At 45.7% G+C, this 14,503-nt stretch overlaps 1 protein-coding gene across 1 annotated transcript; it reads right to left on the bottom strand.

The window, feature by feature from the left end:
- Positions 1-4,841: 4,841 nt before the first annotated feature.
- LOC127299595 (translocase of chloroplast 90, chloroplastic) lies at positions 4,842-8,095 on the bottom strand. Its single transcript, XM_051329573.2, has 3 exons — positions 7,971-8,095; positions 7,708-7,829; positions 4,842-7,284 (listed from the first exon to the last, which is right to left on the bottom strand). The coding sequence occupies exons 2-3, from the start codon at positions 7,820-7,822 to the stop codon at positions 5,045-5,047; spliced, it is 2,355 nt and encodes a 784-aa protein (XP_051185533.1). The 5' UTR covers positions 7,823-7,829; positions 7,971-8,095; the 3' UTR covers positions 4,842-5,044.
- Between the last annotated feature and the right edge of the window lie 6,408 nt (positions 8,096-14,503).

Genomic DNA, 14,503 nt, shown 5'->3' with positions numbered 1-14,503 from the left:
AAAATTCCACCAACAAAGTTAAATATGGGAAGGTTTACGTAGTTCTTCATAAATTGGTGTGTTCAACAAACAATAGTGCAATACAGCAAAATAAAGAACCGCCGTGTTGCCAAAGATTTATCTTCCCTGTTTCAATTGGTAAACGATTCAATTAGCTAACCATTGATCTAAATGTGACTTATTATATTCATCGCTATGTATATCTGTATTCAATTATGTAGGTTTAGAGCTCCGTGCACGGACTGGAATGAACAAGGGAACTGCAGTGAATTATCTAATCAACCATATACTCGGGAAACTTGGTCTGGATAGGTCTAAACGTGTTCTAATCTCAGGTGCAGTCCTCTCACCCTTTGTAGCAACGCAAGAATAGATATCTTTTAGTTTCTCTCCAACCAAGGTAAATATAGCGAGGGGCCATTGCCCCCCCCCCCCCCCCACCCCCCACCACATCCCCGTCTGCGGAAAATGATCGGAGGATTTCCTTATTTCCCTTGTAATGGTGTTAGAATAACCCTTAACATCATCCGAACTGATAGGCATGATGGAAATATGCACAGAGACAATAATAAAGTTGTATCATTCATATTTATAGTTTCATAATTAATGTTTATGTTTCCATGCTATAACTGTATTGGTTCCAAATATGTGATTTGGAGGAAAACCTAATAACACGTGTGGAATAATAAACACAAATAGAGTTTCCTAATATTATCTCTTAGACTAATTCATATATTATTTGATAGTCTTATTTTCCTTACTATGGGAATAAGTAAAGTGTTACGGGGTTGCCACTAATATATGAGAGCAACATTGACTGGGAAGAAATGTTGTTGGATAAGCTCCATCGATATACTTTGAAACACATCATGAATATGTTTTAGGTATTTTCTCAAGTTACATATTACCGGTTACTAGTTTTTTAGACTATCAGAGTGACGTAAACATATCTTGGGATCATCAAATGTTATCTCATAACCGGGTAGCCATAAAGGTGATCATATGGTATACTGGAAAGTACACCATAGTTCTTGTTATCTCGAGATTAGGAAAGTACGCCATAGTTCTTGTTATCTCGAGATAAGAAAAGTACGCCATAGTCCTAGTTATCTCAAGATTGAGATTTGCTCCTCTGACGGTGGATAGATACTCTCTGGACCCACTCATGTATTACGAAGTTCATCATGGTCTGGCTAGATGTAAAGGTATATTGCCCTTAAGTATGTTTTTCGATAATTAATTGAAAGATCGAGATGTCGCCTAGAGGGGGGGGGGGTTGAATAGGCAATTACAAACTCTTGCGGATTTGTCTTGTAACAATGCGGAATTAAACTAACGTTTAGTTTACAAGCACAAACCCTAAATATGCTAAGCTCAACTAAGTGTAACAATAGCAACTAGAGCTAAGCAAGATAGGCACAAGATATATGTAGCACACGTGATAGCAAGATATATGTACTTCAAGCACGATGGCTATCACAAGGAAAGAGAGCTCGGGTATAGAAATAACCGAGGCACGCGGAGACGAGGATGTATTCTCGTGTTCCCTTCCTTTGCAAGAAGGTACGTCACGTTTGGAGGAGTGGAGGTCCACGAAGGATTCCCCGCGCCACGAAGGCTCACCCTATTCTCCAAGCCACACCCACGAAGGATAATTGCCCTTTCCTTATGGTTAGCTTTTCCTCCGCTCCGGAGATGGCAAGCTCCACAACCACTTCACAAGCTCCACGAAGGAGAAGCCCGGGCCTCTTCACAATCTTCTTGAAGAGATGACCGGAGCACCAACCGCCAAGCCAACTAGGAGGTCTCCCTCCAAGAGTAACAAGCTCACGGTCTCTCACTCGAACTAATCGTGGTGGAGAACTCAACACTATGCAATGATGCAAAGCTAGAACACTAGAGGTGTTCAAGTCCTTCACTCTCAAATCCCACCCAAACAACAAATGCTAGGATGAGATTGAAGAGGAAGAACAATGGGGAAAGTCAACAAAAGACTCCAAGATCTAGATCCAAAGGGTTCCCCTCACTTAGAGGAGAAATTGATTGGTGGAGATTGTAGATCTAGATCTCCTCTCTCAAATCCTCAAGAATGGGCAAGAATTATGGGTGGAATCAAGAGGGGAAGCAAGTTTTTCCAAGAGCAACAATGGAGGTGAAGAAATGGGAAGAACTAACTCAGCCCAAGGTAGAAGAAGGGCTATTTGTAGCCCAAGAGAAAATATAACCGTTGGGGGAAAGTTGGGCTGAGTCAACCATCGAGGAGGCCGGTCAACCGGGCCTGAGGCCGGGCCGTCCGGTCCAGGGCCCAGTCAGACCGGGCCACAGACCGGACCAGCCGGTCCAAACCGGTCGGCAGGCCGGACCCCAACCGGGGTCACTTTGTGTCGTCCAGGAGGTCACCCGGTTGGCGCCCGGTTGGCGACCGGTCGACCGGACAGCACGCCGGGTCCGCCGGTCTGTAGGCCGGCTGACCGGGCGGCAGACCGGATCAGTTAGGCGCACGTTTGGCGCCCGGTTGGCGACCGGTTGACCGGACGGCGGACCGGAACCGGCCGGCGCATGGGCAGGTCCGACCGGGTCTCTGACCGGGTGAGCAGGAAAACATGTTATACAAAAACTGTGATAACTTTTGTGTCCGGACCCCGATTGACATGAAACCAATTTTGTTGGAAAGATAACGACGAATAGAACCCAACAAAAACTGGAAATATGGAGACTCCTTACAGAACATTTTAGATGATTTTAGAGAGGGAGTCTCCCACCGTCAAGAAACGGTGAAGACATCCAAACTCGAAAACGTAATAGAAAATGCGTCCGTCAAACGCAATAGAAGTGGAACTCAAAGGAAGACATGCTCATGCTTATGTGGCAAGCCTTGGAGGTTCAAGATTTTGAGAGTTCGTTTATAAGAGGAACTTCCTTAGCTGTTCAACATCTGCAAAGGCCATTCTCGCGCCTCATCGTGGATCCAGCTGAGAATGCTCTGAACCGAGATAGCTTTGTCTCTGAAGACACGAATCACTTGTTTTTATTTATTTCGGAAGTACTCCCACTACATACACGCAGCTAGACATGGAGCAACGTCAGTTAAAAGCGACCAGAGGTAGTCCTGCTGTGCTTATGACAGTTCCGTGTACAAGCCATGTACGATGCCGTATCCTTTTATTTCGCTCGGCGGCAGAGAACAACTAGTACTAATGAAAGTGCTGCTGTGCCATCCATGCTAAGGTGGGACGGCAACACGTTCATGTTCTAATATTTTTTTTCCGGGTAGTGTTGTAATTAACTAGGACGATTGTTTTTGCTGTTAGCAACCGATCGTGCCGGAGCAGCCGCATGCTTACGGCGTGCGAGTCTCCAATAATCTGTAGGCAGTTCATCTGCGTGCATGGTTGGGTGCACAATCCAAATTTTCATATAAAGGTTTGCCGTTTTTCTCTTTTTATTCGTCTGTTATTTTCAGATTGATGACCCCCGCCAAAAAAGAGTCAGAGTCCTGGATTTCTTGCTTTTTCTTTATCACGGTTTCAGTGTGTACCTACGCGAACACAGGAAAGTTCTACAAGCTCATCACTGATCAGCCTTCCTGTCTCTATTAGAGTTGTTCCTCGATGAAATTTACGAGCCGTGAAAGTTTGATGTGTACATATTTCATTCAGTTAGCACTTGTGACTTCTGTACTTTTTATTTCGCTGAACTAATACGACACCGATTCAATACCCATATCATATGTTTTCTGGCCGCACTGAATATGTCGTTTAGGGCATGTGCAATGATAAAACTGTCTTATCTTAACGCCATTACGTAATTTAGATATAACAACAAAATATAGTGTACAATAGATTAGTTTTTAGTCTTATCCATAGTAATCAGATATCCTAAATTTATGGTGAGAGATTATGCTAAGAGGTCACCTCTTCTTAATTAAGAAAGGCAAACCCTTCTTTTTAATATTGTCTCTCCTTCATCTTAGTATTTATCCTACGTGGCACTCCTAAGAAATCACCATTGTATATGCTCTTACCAGTGTGAGAAATGTAAGAAGCATCGTATGCCTCAACATAAGGACTATCATGGTGCACCTTTACTGCGGATTATAAACATGTACTTTCTAGTTTGAGATACTCAGCTACAAATCTACAATTGATGGTTGGGTGGAGAGTTATTTTGATTCATTTGTACTCGGTAAGTGTACTCCAATATTGCATGTTACGATCATGCTCAATATATATGCTTTGGATTATTAGAAGAGGCTTTGATTCACTGATCGTCCAAATTCACCTAATTCGTATGGTCATTAGTAATCTTCGAAGTTGTATGCACCATAAAGTAGTGGTTGTTATAGGCAATCAAAGTGATGAAATGGATGGTCATTGATAATATAAATTGGAACCCCAAACATTTTCCTTCAGTAAATTGTGTGTTTATTTTCTCTAAGCAGATCAGTTATTTCATCCAAAGTATGTGTGATGTTTCACTGTGTCCCACCGCATAGCAGCCTTCCCGCCAACCCTGGCTGTCTATAAATTCATTGAGCGCTGCCCGTAGTTTATACCTGCAAATAAACTACAGGAACAATTGCATCGCTGCTGCAAAAATGGCTAAAAACATTTTGGACCTAGGATATTGACCTAGGCATTATCATCAGACAAGCACAGAAACAAGTACTTTTTGAGATGTTCAAATTTGAAATTGTCTCCTCCATATCCAAGTCATAGGCAGTATAATAGTCTGTGACTCTGTGATCAATGGAATAACTTTTGTTTGCTAGAAAGAAAACAGATATCTTTATGTGACAGAGATGGCAAAAGCTACACTTTGTGTGATGTCAAAACTGGATCTTGTAACCCTAGAGGCAGAAAATACTCTTTGCCAGAATAGAAGAGATGTCTTCGTAAATCAGACATACATACAGCAAGTCTGTACAATTTGGAAAACCTAGATTCGTGGCAGGCAACGTAGCTTCACCAGCAGGAGCCATTCCTGACGTTGCTGACCGTTTACAGCATGGCAAGGCCGTCCGCTCTTCCTCCTATCTGTCAACTTACTCATCTAAATCGCTGTCAAACCGCTGCTCATCTTTGTCAGTCGGCGGCGATCTTCTCCTTAGCATGAACTGAACTAGTGAGATGGCCGCAACCAGAGCTATTTCCGCATGGTCTGAAGTGCTGGTCTTGATGCAGAGTTGGCCTAGGTTTCTGCTGTTTATGTTGGCGCCAACCGATAGTTTTGACCCACGGCCCACTCGGAAGACTGACTGAAGGTTCGCACTGAGTACAGTCTCTTTCTCAAACGAGAGAACAGTGGCTGCGATGGTGGTGCTCCCTTCTCTCACAGGGTAGTCTTTTCCCCTTACTGTGACTTCAAGGCCACCTCCATCTGCCACTTGTCCACCACCAACCATCCTCCCGGCATTGGCTACCAACTGAACTCGTTTACCAATGATGACCGAGTCCTCCAATTTGGCTCCAGAAAAATACCTCGTCCCAAATTTAGTAACAGAAATGCCTCCTCCAGTGGTGTTCCAAGCCAAATTTCGGAACTTGGCAACCCCATGAACAGTACAAACCAAATCCTTACTCGCTGTTTGCATATCCATGCCCCCCATCAAGGAATAGCCACTCTGATCAGCATAGCTTACTGAACATTCTGATTGGATATACATGTCTTCTTTATCCTTTCTCATCTGTCCCGCGATTGATGCGGATATGTTCTTTTTATAATCATGACATGATTCAAAATTGATCCCGTCAAACCCAATATCATGGTCCCATCCTTGGGGGTCCAAAACTGGTCTAAACAACTGATCATTAGTTATAAGGTGTCGGTAGCGGTACGCTGGATAATCAGAGTCAAAACTTAACGGGATTTCCATGTCTGACATGTGCACAACCTCTGGGGATGTGCTCTCTTCATAATCATCAGCAACCGCAGGTGACACATCACTGTTTTGAGCTTCAGCAAGCTTTTGCCTTCTGATTCCTTCCTTCCACTGCTGTTTTAGGTATGAAGTCTCACGATAGTCCAGTTCATCAAGATATGCAGTTCTCTGTTCCTTGGTCAATTTTTCGAATTCAGATTTCTTGAGAAGGCGAAATGGTGGTAGCTGATCATAGTCATCCTCCTCATCTGATAGTTCAGTCATCTCACTGCCAACACCGTCAGAACTCGATGACGAATAGGGTTTAAGGAGTGATGAAAGAAGATGAGGCAGTGAAGGTAGCCTGGTATTTGCTTGTGACAGTAGAAAACTATCTTGAAACTTGAGTAACGAATTTGCTTCTGCCAACAACTTGGTCGCCCCACACAGAAGCAAAAGTTCTGATACCCATACCTGCCCATTTGGCAGAACTCTTTCAGCTCTGGTGTTTCGTCTGCACATTGGATGATTGTCAACCAGAACAATAGGGTTCTCCAGCTGTGTGTTAGAAGCTGCTACCTGGATATGACGCTGGACGACATTCTTACAATAACGGGTGTACGCATCATACTCCAAAGGATAGCCATCTGGTCCTTCAGGAGGAGATGAGGAACAGTGAGTCATCACAAGGACTGTGTTGAACCACATTGAAGAACCCAAAATATCAGTCATAAGCTTCAGCAGAGGGTAGTCACTGTATTTGCTGTTAATATGGTCAAGTCGCTCAAAGTACAAGATGATATCAGGCGGCGATCTTTTAATGAAACGCTTGACGGCATGCAAAATCTTCCTGTTCCTCCGTTGGCTATGGTAATGAGGCATCAGACCAGGTGTATCGATAACTGTAACTCTTACTCCTTTGATAGTTCCATCAACCCTCTTTATCCTACTAGTACCAGGAACAAGTGCATTGGTCGCAACCTTTGTTTCATCAAAAATGGAGTTAATTGTGGCACTCTTCCCTACACCAGTCTTTCCCAGAAGAAGGATTCGCAAGGGGAGGTCCAAATCTGGCCCACCGGGTGCTTCTTGTTCTGCCGCTATAACTCTGGCTTTGTTGATAGCGAGGTTGGTTCTCTTGGCATCTGATTCACCAGCCTTGATCAGGTTGGCAAGCTGCAGTCTGTACAGTACCTGTGCCACTACATTGGTACTGGGAGGCACTCCAGTCCTGTGTACCAGGCGCAAAAACTTAATCTGAAGTGCCTCAACTTGCTTCAGCGGATCTGGGCTCTTGCTATCATGGTCTAGCTGAAGATGACCAGAAGCATCCTGTGGGCTGGATGTGACCTCTGATGCACGGCTATCATTGGAAGGAAATCTGTTGGCAGACACTGTGTCTACAAACTCATTTTGTGTTGTACCTGAAACAGGAAATCCGATAGATTTAGCAGGAGGATAGAATTACAGTGTTACTTTCTCGAATCCAATGAAGGCAAGAAATGTCTCTACGTAATGGACTAGAGAACAAACAATTAGCAGTATGACCTTCAGCTAAGTAAATGAAACCAAGGTCTGGCAGGCAGACACATGGGATGCAACCAGTTGTAACAACAGCAAGTGAACATCCCCAAAACCTATAAGTTGTCGTCAGGACCATATATTAAGACAGCAGAAAATTGGGGTAACAAAGATGAAACAACTTGGGCTTAAGCAGTGACCGCAAATTTGTTTAATCCCTCTAATGCATCCTAAAATCAATAACTATTCGATGGGACCGGAGGACAAACTGAATAAAAAAACGGGATTATATAATACTCGTAAGGGAAACCAGGCAAGAAGACTACCATGAGCATCGGCCTCGGAGGCGCCGTCGTCGGCCCCGGAGATTGCGAAGGGCCTCGCCGACTGCAGGGACGAGCCGATCCGGTAGGAGATCCAGTCCCTGAAGTTCAACATCATCCTTCACCTGCAGAGAGGCGGGAGCAACCGAAATCAGCGATTTCTTCCTCACCCTCAACCCCAACCCGTAAGCAGAAACCCCAATCTTTTTCCCTTGCACTCGAATTGACAAAGTGCAGCTATTGGAAAAACTTCGCCGCAACGATACCTGGTCGGCCGGCGGCTTGGGCGTTCTTGGGATGAGGCGATAGATGTCGTTGCTGGACCTGGAGATGTGCTTTTTTTTTTTTTGTTTCGTGTGGCAGGAGAAAGAGAGGGGCGGAGAGGAGAGTGGCTCAGCCTTCCGACCGGAGAGCGCTAGGTTTTTTTTTTTTTTTTTTTTTGACTTGAGCGCTAGGTTTTGTCACGTCTGCGAGTGCGAGGGGACGAGAGGGACTGGCAGGGGCGCGTTTGGATGCCTTGCAGGTCATCGCGTTTTTGCATTAACCGTATCTCAAAGCACCCCTGGGACAGATCCTAGGGAACGTCTGGAATGGCAGTTTTTTCGGGGCTAGGTCCGTTGCGGTTAGAAGGCTGTACGCGTGGGGAAGGGAGGCAGAAACGCCGCGTCTCTTTGGGAACACGCGCCATAATTAACCTCACCGCTCCCCTCTCATTCCTCTCACTCGCGACCGCACTCTCACCTCCCCCAAACTGTCACATCGTCCGGCGGTTCCCTCCCGCCGACCAATCCGCCAGACCGCCACATGGAGGAGCACCGGTACTGGAGGAGGAGACGTCAGCGAGCAACACCGCGACATCGGCCCAACCTGCTCCGCAGTCTTCATCGGCATCTCGAGTTCTCCCACGACCTCGAGCTCGTCCTCGGCCGGAACAATGGCGGTAACGACCTCTCCTTCTCACCTTCGTACTCGTTCTGCCAGAACATGCCATTCTCGGGCATTTGCGACAACATGCATATTAGATTTGCTAGGGTTTTCATTAAGATATGGTTCGGATTGATGTTTGCAACGTGTTCCTCGCTATTGCTTGATGTTCTTGTACAGTTCTTGTTGTTCACAATCTCAATTTGCTTAGATATGTTACTCTAATCTCCAATTGCGGTAGATCCTTCATAGAACGGGCTTTGGATTAGTGAAACTGCCAGATTTTACTGTGCATGCATAGAGGGGAAGAGTTTTTTTGTGTTCGGGTTTAGCATGTTGTGATTGTTGTGCGAAAGATTATGCTGAGTCGCCCTAGTTTGTTCAGACGCAAGAGGAGTGGGATGACTTGAAGAACGAAGTTGCTATGCTCAAGAATCTGAGAACACAAGCACAAGTGGTGAGGGCTAAGAAACATGAATGGGAGGTAGAAAAAAAAGGCTTTGGAGACTGAGAAGAGAAAGCTAGAGTATGACATATACGATCTGCTTCAAGTGAACTTTGCAATCAAGGATAAGCTCAAGAGGATCAGGGCTACTTGTGGCGAGTGATGAATGTGTTCTAAATGTACTGTAGGAGAATTTGTAATGTCGCCTAAGTAGAATTTGTAATGTACCCTAAGTTCCACTCGTAATGTACTTAATTTGAACTGCTACTTGATTGAACTAGGCCAATGATTATAACCTGAAATCATAGTATGAGGAGATGATCGATCAGAACATATGGCATGACTTAACATGACCATGTCATTGGTTCTGGTCAAACATCTCCTCCATATTTCCTCATTGTATGAGGCCTCTGATACCCTGCTTTGCATGTTTCTGCTTCTTTAGTTCTGCATTGGCCAATTGTCGACGGTACTCCTCGGCAATGCCCTCCGTATGGGGCTTAGGGTTGATGGAATCTTGTAGGCTGACACGAGACATCGGTTATCAAACAAGCGGGGAAAGCGATTTACCCAGGTTCGGGGCCCTCGTTGAGGTAAAACCCTTACGTCATGCCTGTCTAATCTTGATTATGAAAATATCGGGTTACAATAGGGTGCCGAAGGTTTCGACTATGATCTCATCGAGAGGCTAAGTTCTGCGGGGACCTAGCTCTAGACTTATGGTGGCTATGGTTGCTAAGATTGTGTGTGTCCTCGGCAGCCCCTCTCCTGGCCCTTATATTGGGAGCCAGGTCTCGAGAGATCTGTCCGGGTACTACTAGGTTACAAAGAGTCCTAGTTCTAAACTTTCCTTTTATTCTTCGTCTTCTTGCCTTGCTCTACAAGAATCCAACTTGCGAACCGACGCTGTGGCCCACCTGACTATCGGGTGTTTTCATGGGCCTCCGATTGGGCTGCAAGGGGTAGCATGATAATAGTTACCCGAAGGGTAATGCCCACGTCAGTAGCCCCCGAGTGTCTAGCCGAAAATATTTCGAGTAGAGACTAAAGCATGCCTCTGCCGAATGTTTGCCTCATCCGACAAATCATGTTCTCCTTGTAATAGTATCATCTTCATCTATCGGGTGCGCGTCCAGCGCTCCCGATGGGAGTAGCCCCCGAGTCTAAGTACGGATGCTTGCAACCGTGCATAGACTCAAGTTGTACTACTCGAATGCTTTCTTCTGCCGAAGCTTTCTGCAGGTCTTCATAGGTCATCCGATACATTTATATCAGGGTTTCAATTTTCAAGCAAGATTCAGTACGTAAAGGATATCGAGTAACATGCCCAGCTTTGCCGGTTAACTGCCGATGGCAAAACAACGCTACCCTACACAGAATCAAGTCCACGGGCATGATCCTGGAGTGCAAAAATGTTTCGTCGGGGGCGTGCAATCAGCACTCCCGATGGGAGTAGCCCTCGAGTCTGGTCGCGGGTGCTTGCAACCGAGTGCAGACTTAGGCCAGATGGCTTAAATATTTCAATCTTTCTTTAGATACTCCTGACATGCTCCTCCTTGCAAGAAAGTCTTCGAGGTTGGATTATATCGGGTGCGTGTTCAGCGCTCCCGATGGGAGTAGCCCCCGAGTCTAGGTATGGATGCTTGCAACCGTGCGTAGACTCAAGTCAATCTACCCGATGGTTTTAATTTTTTTGAATGCTCCATATGGACTTGACACTTCTCATGACGTCACTGATGACCTCTCCACCGCTGCGGTTTGATTTGACGGGACGTGACCTAACGGGCCCATCCCACTTCTGCGCGGTTCTGTTTTGGAAATTACCAGTACTTCTGTGCAGTTACCGAGGTGTCTCCTCGATTTCCGCGACTAATGGTGAAGAGAGAGACCTTTACTAAATCGAGGGCATCAACACGTGTCCACTCAATTCTCAAACTTCCTTTTACCTTATAATCTCAAAGGGTAAATTCTCCTCTTTCCACGCTTTCTCCTCGCATCCTTTCTTCCTCATTCATCCTCCTTGCTCACAGCCGCTGCGCCGCCGCCGCTTTCTAAGCCTCCTTCAGATTTTGCGATGGTGAAAAAGAAGAATCTTACTCTCGCCGCCAGCGCCACGACCAGCGGCGCCGCCACCAAGGTTCCTCCAAACTCATCGAGGAGAGGCGCATCAGACGCTCCTCCTCCAGCTCCGGCGCCGCCCGCGCCGGAAAATTCCATGGTTGGGCCTATGCCCGGCGATTGGCCGGCTTCTACCACCACAAAGCGCGACGAAAAGAGGGCCCGAAGCCTCGGAATAATTTCTACCGGCGAGGGGAACGTCATCCTCCCAGGTGCGACTTCGCGGCCCAATCCCCCTGCCGGTTTTACTGTGATGTTCTTATCCTTCTTGTATCGAGGTCTTTCGCTTCCTGCTCACAAATTTCTCCATCACCTCCTCCGTGTGTATGAGATCCAACTGTGGCAGTTGACCCCCAATTCAATCCTTCATCTTGCCATCTTTATCACCCTCTGTGAAGCATTCCTGGGTATCGAGCCCCATTTTGGTCTGTGGAAGAAAACTTTCTTTGTGAAGAGATACAACTGCAGTGGTGGGTCCTTCGTCATTGGTGGAGTTGGGTTCGTTGTCCGTAAAGAAGTTAACTACTTCAACTTCCTAATGAAAGAATCCGTTCAAGGATGGAGGCTAAGTGGTTTTATATCAGAGACTCATCAGCAATCGATACCCAGCTTCCCCAATTCTCCGACGTCCTAGAAGCCGAACATAAGAAGTCTTGGAAGAATATCCTTACACCCGATGAAAAAGCAGCAGTCGGTAGATTATTCGGGAGATTCCTTCGGATCAAGGAATCCGACGGCCAAACCATGATAGGTACTGAGGTAGCCGCTGTGTTCTTAAAACGTCGAGTCCAGCCAATCATGTCTAGGGCTCACCCGATGTGGCTGTATTCGGGCCCCAAGGATGAGACCAGAGTGAATTTTGCCGAGTTATCCGAGAAGGAGCTGCTTGATGAAGTTAGGCGCCTTACTCTCTTTAGCCAAGAAGACTCAATCCCATTAATATCTCCCCAGCCGCCGTTTGACGCTGATTATCCATCAACTGAGGTAAATTTCTTCTTCATGTTCACAGTAACCTGTTTCTTTCACTCTCCACAATTTTCACTATTCTTACTCGATTAGTCCGACAGATCCCTACAGCTCCCGAACGTTTGCAAGACCTGTCGAATGATGTTTCTGAGAGAAGAGACTCTTCAGTCCCTGTAGAATCCCACACTTAAGGAAATATAAACTCAGAAGATGAACATGACGATCCAATGAATCCTAAAGCTTCTTTCATCGATCCTTAATCCCTTGCTGACGATATAAGTGATACAGCGGGGTCGATCCATTATGACGACGGTGATCGTGCTGCCTTTGTTGATGCAGCTGTGGAGAAGGCCGACGCGCTACCGTCAAAGAGATCATCCGGCGGCTTTGCCGATGAAGATGATCTTTATGATCTGTAAGTCCTTACTGCTTTCTCTAAAATTAGATTCCGATGATGATTATATGTACTCAATTTTCACTTTATCAGTTTCTCACTCTTGTAGTGAGGGTTTCATTGAACCCCCTTCCAAGAAGGCTAAAACGAGCACCAGCAAGCCAGATCCACCAGCCTCCGAGGCTTCAACTCCTGCTACAGCCCCAGTGGCTCAAATTTCAACAGCTTGTTCCCTCTCCAAAGGGAAAGAAATTCCTTCGACTGCCGCAACTACAATTTCTACTTCTGAGAAATCTGTAAGCCTCTTATGCTTTAATAATATGCCCATCTCTGGTAGCTTCCGAGTGGTTCTTCACCAAGTTATAAACTTGCCGACGATTAATTATTTGTTTAACATTAGTCATGTTTTCCTACTTCCCCAGGATTTGCGAGCTGTTATCTCTTCTCTGGAGGCCTTTGCCTCCCGATATACTTCTCTTGAAGCTGATAAATCTCGGTTGCAAAAGGAGATCGAGTCTTCTTCTTCAAAGCTGGAGGGCGCAATTAAAATTGCTGCCGAGGCTCGCCAGAATGCCGATTCTTTGAAGGATGAGCTCGAGAAGCTAAAGGGGAAGCTGAAGGACGAAGAGACATCAAGGCTTGTTGTAAAAGCTCAAATGAATGAAAAGGATGATCTCCTTCGCCAATCTGTTTTGGCCTTGCTCAGTAATTCCCATTTGGCTTTCTCTTTGATTTTCCCTTTATTGATTCAATTTATAGTTAGCAAACTCTTCCTTTTCGTTCCTTGCAGAAGCTGCCGATATCCCTGCTGAAGCTTTGGACAAGCTCCCGAATAATTCTCCTGCAAATGCTTTGTCGCTTACCCTTGAGTCTCACAAGCTTGTTCAAGCCCTTCTACAGAAGGGTAAAGGAGCCATGGCGAGGATGCACTCGATGATCTTTCCCAAGGTTGACCAGAACAAAACTTTGGGACAGCTGATCGATGCTTTTGCCGTCAACACGAAGGAGGTTATCAAGGTATTCAAACGTACTTCGCGCACCTATGGCGCCCTCCTAGCTTTTCAGCTTATGATGGGTCATGGTTTCAAAGCCGATATCGAAGAAATGTCCAAGGATCTGCCGAAGGACCAAGATGGGCGATTTATCGACTTGGGTGACTTTAAAACCCCAGCGCTTAAGTGTGCTCGCCAGCTTCTTGAATTGGTCTTGGCAAAGAAATCATCTACTGGACCAAGCTTATCGAACCAGACCCAAGCTCCTTGACTTTATTTTGTAATTCTTGCTTAGTTAAAACAATTTCCTGTCATAAGACCTTGTGGTTGTAGCAACTTTTGTACTGGCAATGTTGCCAGTACCCTCCTGTGATAATAATTTTATTTGCACGCTCCCGATGGGAGTAAATTCCAACGTTGAACCCATATAATCCATCATGCTTCTGAATAACTTTTGTAGGTTTTCCCTGTGCCTTCATTTACCGACGATTCTTCGGGTGCCTCATCTGAGAATGATGGACTCCAACGTTTGAAAGATCGAATTGCTCAGATGGAAAAGGATATGCGTAGTACTTATGCCTTGGCCGCTATTATCAGGAAGAAGAACGAGCTGGCGGCCGACGCAGAACGTTATGCTCTTGCTGAATTGCATAAAGCCACAAAAAGTTTGAACTGTAAGTGCCCTTAACTTCCTGCTCCTTAACCTCTATAAAGGTACCTTCTCATCTTCCTTCGTTACTCCTCTCAGTCATAGCTCTGAACCCAGCCAGGAAAACAAGCATATCCATGAACGCGTAAATGCGTTGACTCAACTGTCATCTCTAGATGATGATGAGGACATCCCTACCTCACTGATGACCCACAAGTATAGGGGGTGTATCGTAGTATCTTCGATAAGTAAGAATGTCGATCCCAACGAGGAGCAGAAGGTGTTGGCAGCAGTTTCGATGGAGGATTCAC

This window comes from Lolium perenne, chromosome 5, assembly GCF_019359855.2.
Source record: "Lolium perenne isolate Kyuss_39 chromosome 5, Kyuss_2.0, whole genome shotgun sequence".
Lineage (NCBI taxonomy): Eukaryota > Viridiplantae > Streptophyta > Magnoliopsida > Poales > Poaceae > Lolium > Lolium perenne.
Note: the sequence above shows the minus strand (reverse complement) of the source record. Positions and strands in the feature narration are given on the sequence as shown.

Coding starts and splice junctions, on each gene's coding strand:
- LOC127299595 (XM_051329573.2), bottom strand. CDS start 7,822: ATGATGTTGAACTTCAGGGACTGGATCTCCTACCGGATCGGCTCGTCC. Junction 7,285..7,707: donor CTCCGAGGCCGATGCTCATG/GTAGTCTTCTTG, acceptor TTCCTGTTTCAG/GTACAACACAAAATGAGTTT.